General features: G+C 42.5%; 1 protein-coding gene and 1 long non-coding RNA gene across 3 annotated transcripts; both read right to left on the reverse strand.

Annotated features, from left to right (window-relative positions):
• Positions 1 to 5,504: 5,504 nt before the first annotated feature.
• On the reverse strand, positions 5,505 to 6,065 carry LOC116375260 (uncharacterized). Its single transcript, XR_004210983.1, has 2 exons — positions 5,773 to 6,065; positions 5,505 to 5,647 (listed from the first exon to the last, which is right to left on the reverse strand). It is a non-coding gene; the product is annotated as an uncharacterized LOC116375260 (long non-coding RNA).
• Positions 6,066 to 9,165: 3,100 nt separating this feature from the next.
• Positions 9,166 to 15,398, reverse strand: LOC109896382 (mitogen-activated protein kinase 12-like). Of its 2 annotated transcripts, XM_031831688.1 has the most exons (12): positions 15,004 to 15,398; positions 14,169 to 14,298; positions 13,140 to 13,198; positions 12,932 to 13,043; positions 12,700 to 12,729; positions 12,480 to 12,527; positions 12,042 to 12,156; positions 11,695 to 11,766; positions 11,368 to 11,447; positions 10,290 to 10,368; positions 9,984 to 10,157; positions 9,166 to 9,369 (listed from the first exon to the last, which is right to left on the reverse strand). In XM_031831688.1, exons 1-12 carry the CDS (start codon positions 15,120 to 15,122, stop codon positions 9,293 to 9,295), a joined length of 1,095 nt encoding a protein of 364 aa, XP_031687548.1. In that variant the 5' UTR covers positions 15,123 to 15,398; the 3' UTR covers positions 9,166 to 9,292. The 2 variants fall into 2 exon arrangements, with proteins under 2 accessions (XP_031687548.1, XP_031687549.1); XM_031831689.1 differs by lacking the exon at positions 12,700 to 12,729 and having other exon boundaries at positions 15,004 to 15,365.
• Between the last annotated feature and the right edge of the window lie 103 nt (positions 15,399 to 15,501).

Genomic DNA, 15,501 nt, shown 5'->3' on the forward strand with positions numbered 1-15,501 from the left:
AACCCGTAGACATACAAAAACCCTAGACGATACAAAACTAGCATACCCACCCTCGTCACACCCTGACCTAACCAAAATATAAAGAAAACAGAGATATTAAAAGGTCAGAGCGTGACAGTACCACCCACCCCCCCAAAGGTGTGGACTCACGGCCGCAAACCTGAACCTATAGGGGAGGGTCTGGGTGGGCATCTACCCTAGGTGGCTGCTCTGGTTCTGGACGCCGCTCTGGTTCTACACTTACCCCTCCGCCTTTGTCGAACCGGACCGTGGCCCGTCGCCGGAGGCATCCGGACCGTGGCCCGTCGCCGGAGGCATCCGGACCGTGGCCCGTCGCCGGAGGCATCCGGACCGTGGCCCGTCGCCGGAGGCATCCGGACCGTGGCCCGTCGCCGGAGGCATCCGGACCGTGGCCCGTCGCCGGAGGCATCCGGACCGTGGCCCGTCGCCGGAGGCATCCGGACCGTGGCCCGTCGTTGGAGGTTCCGGACTGTGAAACGTCGCCGGAAGCTCTGGACTGCAGAGGCGCACTGGATACCTGGTGTGTGGTGCCGGCACTGGTGGTACTGGGCTGAAGACACGCACCTCAGGGCAAGTGCAGGGAGCAGGCACAGGACGTACTGTACTGTGGAGGCGCACTGGAGATCTGGAGCGTAGAGCTGGCACAATGCGTCCTGGGTGGATGCTCACTTGAGCCCGGCAAGTGCGGGGCGCTAGCACAGGACGCACTGGACATACAAATACCTAGACCTACTAAACCCGTAGACATACAAAAATCCTAGACAATACAAAACTAGCATACCCACCCTCGTCACACACTGACCTAACCAAAATATAAAGAAAACAGAGATATTAAAGGTCAGAGCGTGACACCTACAGTATGTCCACTGGTCTTGTGAGTACATGTGCTCTGTTTTATTCCGTTTTTGGTGCTACGTATATTTTTGTGCACTTATTTTTTATTACCTTTATTTAACTAGGCAAGTCAGTTAAGAACAAATTCTTATTTACAATGATGGCCTACCCCGGCCAAACCCAGACGACGCTGGGCCAATTGTGCGCCACCCTATGGGACTCCCAATCACATTATCGGATGTGATGCAGCCTGGATTTCAAGCAGGGATGGCTGTGACACCTCTTGCACTGAGATGCAGTGCCTTAGACCACTACGCCACTCAGGTTTCATCCCGTTAATTATATTAGAGGTTTACACCTCTTTTGATTTGGGTCAAGAATTTAAAAACCCTATTACATATTCCTGCGCCTGTCTCCCATCCTTATGCAACGTGACACTTGGCACCGTGGCTTTGTAGGTGAATGCCTCAACCCAGTAGTGTACTTCAGTTGACCCAGGGTGTAACATGGAAGTCAAAGGTACAAATCCTAAGAACACCATAGCAGTAAAAACTCCATCTGAAAAGGGACAGAAAATATATCCATATTAATGTTAGTTAATTGAATATTTTATCCCTTCATTCAAAATCTATTTTGACAGTTAAGTACTGGAGAGTGGCAAAATCTGTCTTTGCAGTAACATGAGGGCACTGATCTTGTTGGTAGTTGATCAGGATTGTCAGACATTTGTAACTGAGGATAGTGAAAATGAGTAAAGAAGGTAATGTTTCTTAGGCCTCATCTGACTTATTACAATGTAAATTGTTCCTCAGCCTTGCTCAAATTGAAATGTGCGTTCCTAAGAAATTCACTAATGCCTGAATCTGAATGTGATTATTTTAAATACTGAAAAAGAAGCCCACCTCCTGTCCTCGTGGTGGTTACTGTGGTAACTGAAACAAAACAATATCAGATGGTATAAGTCAGCAAACATCCCTATGAAACAAAAGATATGGCCGATACTGATTAAGCATCTCTTCAGCACAACAGTTACAATTGGGGCAAAATAATGTTTTTCCATAACACATGAAAAACACATATTTCCTACCAGTCACCCCTTTTACCTTAACTACATAGATTGGGAAGGACATCAACGGTGCATCAAAGTCATTATCCCAACATGCAACTCTATATCCTGCTGAGAAAGACCAATTTGTTTGCACCAGAGCTCTGTTCCAAAATTCACACCATCACACTACTTAGAATGCACGTCAAATGAATTTGTTCCTTCTAAGTGGTTTGCTAGTATGGACATTGGAACATACCCATTGGGAATGTACACTACATACACTACAGTAAATGGATCGAGATGACTGCTCTTACCTGTCATAAGGATGAGAAGCAGAGAGATGTGAAGCCTGATGAAGGGATTCTCTACGTTTGGCCCTCTGCAGGGAATGTTGTCTCCTCAGACAAGTGATGGTATTTTCTACCCTTACACTAGGTAATAATCACATATGTGATTAAATCTACTTACCCAATCATCTGACAGATCAGATATCTCTGGTAAAAGGCAAGGCATTGCTACATACCTGTGACAACATTTTGAAGAATGCGAAGTAGCATCTGTTGCATAATAAACATTGCATGAGCCATCTTATCAAGCCAGTAATTTACCACACAAAGTGGCACACTTTTTGTTGTTGGTTCCGTCTATGCAAACTTTCTGAAGCCATTCTACATGACTCTAATAAACATTAAATGTACAATGATAAAATAATATACCCAGTGCACATACAGTATCTTTATTGTCAATTGAAAATATGAACAATGAAATTGAATGTTTTCTGTCACCTCAAAAACAATATTTCAGGGTGCATTCTATATGATCTGCATATTCAAATAGCACTTAATGTAAGATAATACAGTTGAAGTCAGAAGTTTACATACACTTAGGTTGGAGTCATTAAAACTCGTTTTTCAACAACTCCACAAATTTCTTGTTAGCAAACTATAGTTCTTTGCAAGTTGGTTAGGACATCTACTTTATGCATGACACAAGTAATTTTTCCAACAATTGTTTACAGAAAGATTATTGAACTTATAATTCACTGTATCACAATTCCAGTCTATCAGAACGTCACATACACTAAGTTGACTGTGCCTTTAAACAGCTTGGAAATTTCCAGAAAATGATGTCATGGCTTTAAAAGCTTCTGTTAGGCTAATTGACATAATTTGAGTCGATTGGAGGTGTATCTGTGGATGTATTTCAAGGCCTACCTTCAAACTCAGTGCCTCTTTGCTTGACATCATGGGAAAATCAAAAGAAATCAGCTAAGACCTCAGAAAACAATTGTAGACCTCCACAAGTCTGGTTCATCCTTGGGAGCAATTTCCAAACACCTGAAGGTACCACATTCATCTGTACAAACAATAGTACACAAGTATAAACACCATGGGACCACGCAGCTGTCATACCACTCAGGAGGAGACGCGTTCTGACTCCTAGAGATGAACGTACTTTGGTGCGAAAAGTGCAAATCAATCGCAGAACAGCAAAGGACCCTGTGAAGATGCTGGAGGAAACAGGTATAAAAGTATCTATATCGACAGTAAAACGAGTCCTATATCGACATAACCTAAAAGGCCGCTCAGCAAGGAAGAAGCCACTGCTCCAAAACCACCACAAAAAAGCCAGACTACGGTTTGCAACTGCACATGGGGACAAAGATCATACTTTTGAGAAATGTCCTCTGGTCTGATGAAACAAAAATATAACTGTTTGGCCATAATGACCATCATTATATTTGGAGGGAAAAGGAGGCTTGCAAGCCGAAGAACACCATCCCAACCGTGAAGTATGGGGGAGGCAGCATCATGTTGTGAGAGTGCTTTGCCGCAGGAGGGACTGGTGCACTTAACAAAATAGATGGCATCACGAGGGAGGAAAGTTCAGTGGATATATTGAAGCAACATCTCAAGACATCAGTCAGGAAGTTAAAGCTTGGTCGCAAATGGTTCTTCCAAATGGACAATGACCCCAAGCATACTTCCAAAGTTGTGGCAAAATGGCTTCAGGACAACAAAGTCAAGGTATTAGAGTTGCCATCACAAAGCCCTGACCTCAATCCTATAGAAAATGTGTGGGCAGCACTGAAAACCTGTGTGCGAGCAAGGAGGCCTACAAACCTGACTCAGTTACACCAGCTCTGTCAGGAGGAATGGGCCAAAATTCACCCAACGTATTGTGGGAAGCTTGTGGAAGGCTACCCAAAACGTTTGATCCAAGTTAAACAATTTAAAGGCAATGCTACCAAATACTAATTAAGTGTATGTGAACTTCTGACCCACTGGGAATGTGATGAAAAAAAGAACATCTGAAATAAATCATTTATCGCTACTATTATTCGGACATTTCACATTCTTCAAATAAAGTGGTGATCCTAACTGACCTAAAACAGGGAATTGTTACTAGGATTAAATGTTAGGAATTGTGAAAAACAGTATTTAAATGTATTTGGCTAAGGTGTATGTAAACTTCCGACATCAACTGTATATCTAGTTGTCAATGAATTACATTCCTTAAGATAAACATTATTTGTTAAATATCAGAGCTATATTGTTTGTGTCTTAACAAACCAATCATTCCAGTTTGGATTAAAATGGCTGTTCAGCATACTGATCGGCTGGCTTTAGTATCATGCGGAGAATCGCTCAGATAGAAGCTGCTAGAATGTGCCCTTGAGCGATATTCCAGGGTGCGTTCCCAGAACATGCGCAGATCAGCTGGCAGGCATATTCAGTCATTTTCAACCTCTCCTTGTCCCAATCTGTAATCCTTAAAATGACTAACATCATTCCTGTTCCCAAGAAATCTAAGGCTTCATGCCACAATGACTACCGCCCTGTAGCACTCACATCTGTAATCATGAAGCGCTTTGAAACGTTGAATATGACACACAACTCCATCATCCCACATACCCTAGACCCACTCTAATTTGCATACCGCCCCAATAGGTCCATAGACGACACAATGTCAATTGAACTCCACACAGCCCTCACCCATCTAGATAAGAGGAATAGCTATGCGAGAATGCTGTTCATTGACTACATCTCAGCGTTCAACACCATTGTCCCATCCAAACTCGTCACTAAGCTTAGGACCCTGGGACTGAACACTTCCCTCTGCAGCTGGATCCTCAACTTCGTGATGGGCTGACCCCAGTTGGTGAGGGTAGGCAATGTCACCCGCAGGGGTGCGTGCTTATTCCCCTCCTGTGCTCCCTGTTCACTCGCGACTGCGTTGCCACGCACATCAACACCATCATTAAGTTTGCTGACAACACAACGGTTGTAGGCCTGATCACCGGCAACAACGAGACAGACTACACGGAGAAGGTCAGAAACCTGCCAGTGTGGTGCCGGGACAACAACTTCTACGTCAGTAAGCCTAAGTACTGTTGGACTTGTAGTTGATAGTCTGTTGATGGTTTGAGCCACTATAGATCCTCTATAGGGGACTATCCAAATAAAGTGTGACCCAATGTTTTAGTAATTATTGTCTGAGAACCATTTGCCGTCCATTACAGTACTGTATAGAGTTTATTTTGACCAGAAACAAGCATAATCAGTCATTTAAATGTTAGTGCAGTGAAATGAAACAATAATTAGATGCAAGTATCTTTAATCATGAATTTCTTTCAAGATTATCAAAAGGCAACAACGGATAAAATAATCTGATTGTAGGTAGAATCAGTTATAGATTCAGCATGACCTTTCGGCCCAGTATTGGTATTTCCAGCGAAGATCTCTGAAAGTACACAAGACAAAAACTGACATTTTGTTCTTGTTAGTTTCGTTATCAATTCATCCTTTGCCGATATACTTGGAATCTGCTACATTAGCCTACAATACCAAATGAATAATCATACTCACTCATGCTTGTTTTCATGGAAGCTTTCAACTGCAATGAGGTAGGAATTTGGTGGGACATCAAAAGTGAAGGCCTCATCAAACCAGTTTACGTAGTTGTGTGATAAAGTGCGTCTCGGTGAGAGGTGTAGGAGTCAGGCGCAGGAGAGCAGGGATGTCAGTACATGGAGGAACAACCACAGTTCCGACACATACGTCAATGCGAAAACAATAAACAGCATAGAATACTGACCACTAATACTCACAAACTTAATCCTGCACGAATTACGGCAGGTAACAGGTGCCCTATATACCCACAGAAATCAAAGCAATTGAAACCAGGTGTGAAAAGGAACACAGACAAAACAACCAGAAAAAGAAAAAGGGATCGGTAGCGGCTAGTAAACCGGCGACGCCGAGCGCCGAGCGCCGCCCGAACAGGGAGAGGAGTTACCTTCGGTAGAAGTCGTGACAAATTGGTCCACTGGCAGGAATCAGTACAGAAGTTGCTGGCTCCTCAGCAGGTGAACTTCCATCTGTACAATGGTGAAAATTAGGTTTAAATTATGATAGATTTTTTAGTATTGACCTTGCAATTCACATTATATTAGGGTTGTTCCACAAAAACAGTTCCTCCATCAACCCTGGGTCCTTTCTGTATCATTTCATACCATTTAATCCCCGAATGTCTCCGTGTCAACATCATTGTAAAGCCCTGGTTATTTTTGTTTGATTTGACAAAGTCATTTCCTGAAGATTACTATTTATTTAATGTGATTAGTGATTCATTTACATCTGTGCCTCATTTTAAGGTCAACCCTGTTACGTGAACTGAACTTTTATTTTTCAAAATAAACATTGAACATCTAATAGTCAAATCATGGAGTAAAAGCAGGTGAGCTGGTTCTACTCTTTTTGGCCCTTTTCTGGTGTTTTGTAGTGGAAAACTGAGTGGGTCGAGAATAACACATCAACCCTGTTACCTAAAGATAGACAGGCTAGAATGTTTTAACAATTCATATTTTTTTGTGAAGCCTGCATTCAAATTTCACTCCCTGTTGCAAACTAAAAGCTTCCATTCCCCCTGTCACAAGGGGATTTATGGCTGATTTAAGAAGAAATTATCAGCCCTGTTACTTTATTTGGCATTTAACAAGCCCTTACCTTAGTCATTTTTAAAAATTGAACCTCTTGGAATGGGAAAACTAGTTTTTTATGAAGTTGAACACGTGCTCTTCATGACATTATGTACAAATTAAGTGAAATCAAATGTTTATTACACTTCTCAAAAGGCACTGAATTGGTGGAACGAACAAGTAGCAACATCTTGAAGCTACTCCGTCCATATTGTGCATAGCCAAAACAGAAAAGGAATACCCCCAAACCCCAAAAATATCCCAATCTGGATGTTTAGTGATGCTGACATGGATGAACAACATACGAAGATATTTAATGATCTGTTCTCTTTTTAATCATGTTTATGTTCTGCATTACAATTTCAATTTTTTCAATTACAATTCTTTGTATTACAAACAGCTAAAGTGCACCATTAAGGCACATGTAGGTGTTTGTGTACATAAAAAAAACATCTATGATGAGGTCATACATTTCAATATACAAATCAAATCACATGTTGAGTTATGAACACTGTTTCAACCAACCCATGTAATAACACCAACCCATGTAATAACACCAACCCAGGACTCTCTTACAGCACAGCTACCATTGACAGAAAAAAGGAATGTAACCTTCAAAAGCAATGGCTTTATCTCACCTTCTGTTCTCATGCTTGTTCTCGTGATAGCTGTTCATCCCTGTGATGACCTGGTGGCTTGGGCATTGGTACTGTAGATGAAAGGTTTGTCCAAGTCATTTAGGTGGGAAGATGTGAAGCAGTTAGTTGCTGAGTCCAACGTGGCTTTGCACCCAAAGTCCCAGAGACGGTCTTCATGTTTGTTGTGATGCTCACTAAAACTGAATAAATACATTACAATGCACAAATGAATAGTTCAATTTATACGAAAATAAACATGTATGCAGGTTGAAGGTTTTATTGCCGCCCAATAAATTTAGCCCGGAATTCAATTGCAATGACCTAAATCCAAAATACAGACTTAAACCAGAGTTTAATTTCTTAAAATGTGAATCAACTGCTGATATTCAACAGCTTGACAGGGTTTGGGTGAGGGTTAACTCAGCACTGCAGCAGCAGAAAAACACACTTTGATTTGGAAATCTGTGCTTGTGAGTCAGTGCAGACTTCAGATGTAAAAAGATGAGGTTTTGCAGAAGATTGGTTGTAAGGACTGCAAGGAATCACCTCACTATGCAAGAGATGGATTGTCCTAAGGGGCAATTAGCTGTTCTGCCAGCAGAGGTCTGCAACACACAAACAAGGGCACAATAAAAACTGAATTGATTACTGGAGTAATCAGCACCTCCTTTTTTAAATATTAAGTCCACATTTTGAGTTACTCTGCTACATATATGCTCAGGCTTTAATCCTCAACCTCACACATCACAGAAAGCATACCTTTTCCGTTGACCAACACACCAGCAAGAAGCAGGATAAAGAAATTGACTCTCTTTATGGCTTCCATTTATAGACAGACAAGATCTCTGTCCTTGCTGGTGCTTAGGCCACATTCATGGGTAATCTCAGGGTTTGAGCAGGTGTATTGCAGTCTAAAAATATTGCAGTCAATTTACGTTATACTTAACAAACGTATAAATGCAACATGCAACATTTTTTTTTTTTTTACTGAGTTACAATTCATATAAGGAAATCAGCCATTTGAAATAAATCCATTAGGCCCTAATCTATGAATTTCACATCATTGGGCGGGGCGAAGCGAATCAGAATTGTTTTTTCCGCACAAAAGGGCTTTATTACAGACAGAAATACTCCGCAGTTTCATCAGCTGTCTGGGTGGCTGGTCTCAGACTATCTGGCAGGTGAAGAAGCCGGATGTGGAGGTCCAGGGCTGATGTGGTTACATGTGGTCTGCGGTTGTGAGGCCGGTTGGACGTACTGCTAAATTCTCTAAAACGACGTTGGAGGTGGCTTATGGTAGAGAAATTAACATAACATTATCTGGCAACAGCTCTGGCAGACATTCCTGCAGTCAGCATGCCAATTGCACTCTCCCTCAAAACTTGAGACATCTGTGGCATTGTGTTGTTTGACAAAACTGCACATTTTAAAATGGCCTTTTATTGTCCTAAGCACAAGGTGCATTTGTGTAATGATCATGCTGTTTCATCATTTATAGCCAGCAGCATACCATCCTGCATACCACTGCTTGCTTGCTTCTGGGTTGGTCCTGGTCACTCCCTGGATGGGTGACCAGATGCAGCTGGAAGTGGTGTTGGAGGGCCAGTAGGAGGCTGTTACAGTAGTTCCACAATTACACAAGATTGACAATATCTTTGAAAATGTTTATTTGGCAGAAAATCTTTTTATAATCAATAAACTACATTCTGTACATTGCATTCACATTACATCTGTACAATACAATAATCATTGACAGGTATGGGTGTACTCTCAGAGTGATGTCTCTTTGGGGTCCTTGGTCTCTGTTGCTGCAGGCCTGAAGGACAGGATCTCTGTGAATGTGTGACCTGTAGGAGATATTATCACAAGAAATGACTAATTAGTTACTCTGTAGACTCTATAGCTTTTTCTTCCTCTTGCTTTCTCTGAAGCTAAATGTGTTATCACACATCCATCTCCCTCATCTCTTCCTTGTCATCTTTCTCTCCCTTTATCATGTGGAATGAGAAAAGGAATGCTTTCCCTTAAATCCTCTTCCTAGGGAAAGGGCTACCTAGTCAGTTGCACAACTGAATGCATTCAACCGAAATGCGTCTTCTCCATTTAACCCAACCCGTCTTAATTAGAGCGTTGCAGGGGGCTGCCTTAATCGACTTCCATGTCATTGGCACCCAGGGAGCAGTTGTTGCCTTGCACAAGGGCAGAATTGCATAATTTCCTAACTAGCCAGCTTGGGGATTCAAACCAGCAACCTTTCAGTTACATGCCCAACGGTCTTAACGTCTAGGCTACCTGCCACACCATCCTCTATCTCTGCCCCTTTTTCCTCTGCCCTTATCTCTCTCTCTCCCTTCCTGCTCCCAAGCTCCCCCCCCCCCCCCCCCCCTATATCTTCCTCCTCCCTCCCTGTGCTCTCCATCTCTTTCTTCAGCTTCCCTCCATCCGTCCATCCATCTCTCACGTTTCCACTGTTCCAGGGGCAGGTCTGTGTTGTCCATGGAGTGATCGTAGGACTGGGCCTCAGTCTCCTCCTCTGGTTCTCTGAACTCGCTGAAAAAGGGCATGGCCAGTGCCTCCGACGCACTCACCCGCCTCTCAGGGTCCAGCAACAGCATGCGCTCCAGCACACACACCGCTGCCACACACAGAGGAACACATTGTCTTTAGTGGTGTTATGGTCAGAAGGACACTCCTGACAATAGTTAGAAACAGTAGCTGTTTTGTAAACCCCTGTTTATGATCCTTTAGTAATAGACTGTCAGCTCACCGTCTGAGCTAGCTTTGGAAAAAATAAAGTGCAAATCTTTCTTTGGTACTTTGGGAAGGCTCCGTATGTAGTTTTTGGCCTGTTGGAAGAGGAGCAGATTTTCATGGGAGTGTATATGGTATTCTGTTGATATGTACGCCAGTAGGCTGCGTTTGCTTTGAATGTGTACCATCTGAATGTACAGTTGAAGTCGGCCGTCATTTTTCCAACAAATGTTTCCACACAGATTATTTCACTGTGTCACAATTCCAGTGGGTCAGAAGTTTATATACACTAAGTCTGTGCCTTTAAACAGCTTGGAAAATTCCAGAAAATGATGTTATGGCTTTAGAAGCGAAGTGATCGGCTAATTGACATCATTTCAGTCAATTGGAGGTGCACCTGTGGATGTATTTCAAGGCCTACCTTCAAACTCAGTGCCTCTTTGCTTGACATCATAGATGGCATCATGAGGATGAAAAATGATGTGGATATATTGAAGTAACATCTCAAGACATCAGTCAGGAAGTTAAAGCTTGGTCGCAAATGGGTCTTCCAAATGGACAATAACCCCAAGTATACTTCCAAAGTTGTGGCAAAATGGCTTAAGAACAACAAAGTCAAGATATTGGAGTGGTCATCACAAAGCCCTGACCTCAATCCCATAGAAAATGTGTGGGCAGAACTGAAAAAGCGTGTGCTAGCAAGGAGGCCTGCAAACCTGACTCAGTTACACCAGCTGTCAGGAGGAATGGGCCAAAATTCACCCAACTTATTGTGGGAAGCTTGTGGAAGGCTACCTGAAACGTTTGACCCAAGATAAACAATTTAAGGCAATGCTACCGAATACTAATTGAGTATATATAAACTTCTGACACACTGTAAATGTGATGAAAGAAATAAAATCTGAAATAAATCACTCTCTACTATTATACTGACATTTCATATTCTTATTCTATTCCCAACTGACATAAGACAGGGTATTTTTTTTACTAGGATTAAATGTCAGGAATTGTGAAAAGCTGAGTGTAAATGTATTTGGCTAAGGTGTATGTAAACTTCCGACTTCAACTGCATTTTGAGTGCCCACATGACTTACATCTTGGCTTTGTAGCTTCGTAACAAAGTCTGCAGTGGGTGTACCAGTAATCTTCATGATCTCTTTCAGTTGGTCCAGGTCTGTGCTCACCCAGGGGTCAAGTGTCATAGCTCATGTGGTACGGGAAGTCACATTCACATGCTGCTCATACTATATATGCTTAGCCATAATAAGCTTACAGAACTAGTCTGACTAGTCGATAATTATGACTAATGCACCCGCTGACTTGCCTGGCAGGATCATTATAAGTACAAAGACTAGTGTCTCTCTCTCTGCAGTAGGTGTGTGGGGTGAAGACAGAGAGTAGTAAACACTGAAAAAGGATACGGTCATTTCCTTTGAACAGCGGCTTCCCCAGCAGCATCTCCGCCATGATGCAGCCCACCGACCAGATATCCACTGATGATCGAGGAGGACAGACATATGTAGACTTGAATTGTCTTTCAGTACCACATTGCTATCAAACTGCTACCATACCAGTGAGTTCAGTTACAAATATATTGTACACAAATTGTACAAAGAGTTAGATCTCCATAGGACCTCATACTTTAGGATATTTTTTGTATACAATAGCATGATTAATCATGGCGACAACACTGTTTTTGACATTAGAAAGTACTGCCATCATGTGGACAAAGAAGGCAGCCACGAATAAGTGTATGAGAGAGACTCACCAGTCTGGGTATAGTGCATCCAATTGAGGATTACCTCGGGGGCTCTGTACCAGCGAGTGACGACGTACCCAGTCATCTCTGTGTCCGTCTGCCGAGCCAGCCCGAAGTCAAGGATCTGAGACAGACAGAGAAAGCATTGGTTTGGCTACATTGGATTGTCCCTTTCATGACAATAAAGTACAGGTTGGTGGCACCTTAATTTGGGATGACGGGCTCGTGGTAATGGCATGAGCGGAATACTAGAATGGTATCAAATCCATGGTTTCCAGGTGTTTGCCATTCTATTTGCTCTGTTCCAGCCATTAGTATGAGCTGTCTCCCCCTCAGCAGCCTCCATTGCAATAAAGTGATTTTCAGTTCAAATCGAGAGAGAGTGAGACTGAACAGGGAGAGCACAGTGCTTATCACAGGTCTGGTAGCAATACGTATATGTAGTACCTTCAGCTCACAGTCTTCGTTGACAGACAAATTTCCAGGTTTGAGATCCTGTTGGTATTTAGAAAAATTACATTATCATGCTGCCAGATTGACGCAAACACACGCAAGCACACACACAAAGAGCTTATGAGATGGAAAATGGCATGAATAGCTGTGGGCGTGAAAAAGAGCAAGGGCCCCAACCCCAATGCACATAGTTGAAAGGTCAAGGGTTACACACCCTGTGGATGATCCCTGCAGAGTGGATATACTGTGGGGAGACACGAAAGTCCATGAAAAGAGAAAGTCATAAAATTAAAAAAAGAGGTTGGTATTCAAGTATATTCTGGGAAACATTTAAGCCTTCTGTATAAACTGCCTTAACTTTGTATCATATTTGAATGTTGGCGATAAAATTAGCATTTCTAAGTATATCTTTTTTTTGTGTGCATGTGTATGTATGCAACTCTAACCTTGAGTCCTTTCAGGATTTGATAGACAAGGAATTGCACCCTGTCCTGTGACAATCTCTCCATCTTCATCAGTTTCCCCAGATCAGTACCCATGAATGGCATTACCAGGTAACTGAGAATGACAGGGGAAAAGGGAAAAAAATACTTTATGATGAACAAAAACATTCAATATATGAACAGGAAGGGTATTGGACAAAGAGGTACTTACAAGTCATGAAACCTGTCCAATGAGATCTCAGAAGTGAACACATCCAGCAGTCCAATCACCTAATCCAAGCCAATCCAAGAATAACAGAAAATAAATAGAATAGCTCAATTGTAGATTAACTGGATAATTTTTTGTGCGCATCATGTATCTCAATTACATTATCAGGAAATGATTACCACTTGAAGTTACACACACACTTGTGATATTGGGTGTCTCTCTGTCATTCTAGTGTGAGCCACTGACTAAAGTAGATGTTGCTATGAGGCAATTTTTCCACAACATGGATTGGCTTCCTTCTCAGACTTTCCTTGTGTACCCTTATTAATCTCGACCTCCTCCCTGTATACCCAGTAGACCGCTGAAAGCAGTGGTCACCAAGTACAACCCTGGCCCAGGAGAGCTACAACGTGTACGTGTTTAAAAAATATATCTATTTTTATTTAACTAAGCAAGTCAGTTAAGAACAAATTATTATTTACAATGACAGCCTATGGGGGAACAGTGGGTTAACTGCCTTGTTCAGGGGCAGAACAACAGATTTTTACCTTGGGGATTGAATCCAGCAACCTTTCAGTTACTGGCCCAACGCTCTACCCACTAGGCTACCTGCCGCCCCAAGTTGAATGCCCGATTCAACTTCTCAAATCACGACTCAGAACCTGTGCCTGCTTCAAACGAACAGCTCTATAATCTTGATATGATGCGTTTCTGTTTCGTATTATGGGTTGTGATGTGACAATTACAATGTGATATTTCTGACTACCCTGCTAGTGACTAATTGCCAATCATAAGGAACAGCTGTGTTTGTCTCACTGTGTGCAAAAAAAATAAACTGTCACTGCTCTCTGCACGCAGCCTAGGCCATAAGGATTTTAACAGTTTGCTGTGGTTAAAAGTGCATTTTAAATGCAGTACTGTAGAATTGTGCCATTTCATTTTTAGACACGGCCTAATTAGCGGCGTGAAACAGACACATTTTCTATTTATGTTCATTAACCACGAGGTGCGTATTCGAGGAAAGGCCCTCACATTTTCGTGCTTCATGTGCTTGAGGAGCCGGAGCTCTCTGTAGGCCCTCTTGGCGAAGAGCTTTGACTGGAAGGGTCTGTGGAGCTTCTTGATGGCCACCCTCACCCCAGTCCTGCGGTCCTGGGCGGAGCTGCAGCAAGACAGGTAGGTACAGGGAAGAAGACATTTTAGCAATGTAGGCCATTGGTGGTAGCCTACTGAAGAAGGACCAAACTCTTATGTTTAATTAAATGCTTGATTAATTATTTCTTTAAAATAATTCACTTCCAAATATCACGTTTTATAATCGAGTGGTTAGGCCTACTACAACGACACTCTTGGGTATTTCTGGAATTCAAGTAGAAACATTTGGTAGGCATATCCCAAGAAACATTGCGCAAAGACCCAGAACAGATGTAGCCTTGTAGGCCGATGCACTTAAATCTAAATCTTCTCTTGCTCACTAAAATCCAACAGACAATGAGGCCAATGGGGGTTCTTTGTTATGCTTTTCCCGACTTCACAAAACCCAAAAGTCCCTGCCGTTTAAGCTATGCTTAGGAATTAAACATAAACCGCATAATATAACAGTTAAGTCTTCACTATTCATCAAAAAGCACCGATGTTTGTTGATGACTTAATTCGGACACAATCGAGCGCGTCACTGCACAAAACTTCCTTTTGATATAACCATATGAAGAATGAATGAGATGAACAGTTCCTAAAAAAAAGCGATGCTTATTTTAGGAACGAGTCACGTCTTGTTGTGGCTTGGTTTGTATTCCCAAACTCCAAATTCGACATTTACGAAGAGTAGCCTACCCATGTTTGATGATTAAACTCGTATAAAACTCACCATACTGTCCCATAGGCGCCAGTCCCCACCTGCTTTAGCTCGCGGTATCGCTCTGGAACCTCCCATGCCGTTTTGTTTACCTCCTGACGGTAAAATCCTGTCCGCGTGCGAACCGACATATTCAATTCGATATGGGGGTCAATGTATCCCCAGCTAAATCTTAATTCAAGGATAATGACCCGTTGTTGTGCACGAGACACTTCGTTCACTTGCTCTCGTGTAGCCGCCACCACCTACACACTCTCTATCACTCAGCAAATGCGCAATGCGTTCTGTTGCCCGACAGTGGTCTCCAGTGTCACGACTAAATAACCGTAACCAGTGACTGGTCTCACTCGTTTTTTATACCTCAATGGTATCGCTGGAGAACGCCGGTGGCATGACCTCTCTGGCTTTTGTCGGGGAAAAGGTAAACACTAGAGTCGCCCTGTGCTATTATTGGGTGTGTCTTTGTCCAGACTCATTTTTACATTTGAGTAATTTAGAAGATGCTCTTCA

The sequence above is a fragment of the Oncorhynchus kisutch genome, linkage group LG9, assembly GCF_002021735.2.
Source record: "Oncorhynchus kisutch isolate 150728-3 linkage group LG9, Okis_V2, whole genome shotgun sequence".
Taxonomy (NCBI): Eukaryota; Metazoa; Chordata; class Actinopteri; order Salmoniformes; family Salmonidae; genus Oncorhynchus; species Oncorhynchus kisutch.

What these genes read in the sequence shown, in the direction of transcription:
- LOC109896382 (XM_031831688.1), bottom strand. Translation starts at nt 15,122, where the DNA reads ATGTCGGTTCGCACGCGGACAGGATTTTACCGTCAGGAGGTAAACAAA. An exon ending in TTGGACAGGTTTCATGACTT is followed by an intron (nt 13,044 to 13,139) that starts GTAAGTACCTCT and finishes TGTCATTCTCAG; the next exon opens with TTACCTGGTAATGCCATTCA. An exon ending in CGAAGCTACAAAGCCAAGAT is followed by an intron (nt 10,369 to 11,367) that starts GTAAGTCATGTG and finishes CTCTTCCAACAG; the next exon opens with GCCAAAAACTACATACGGAG.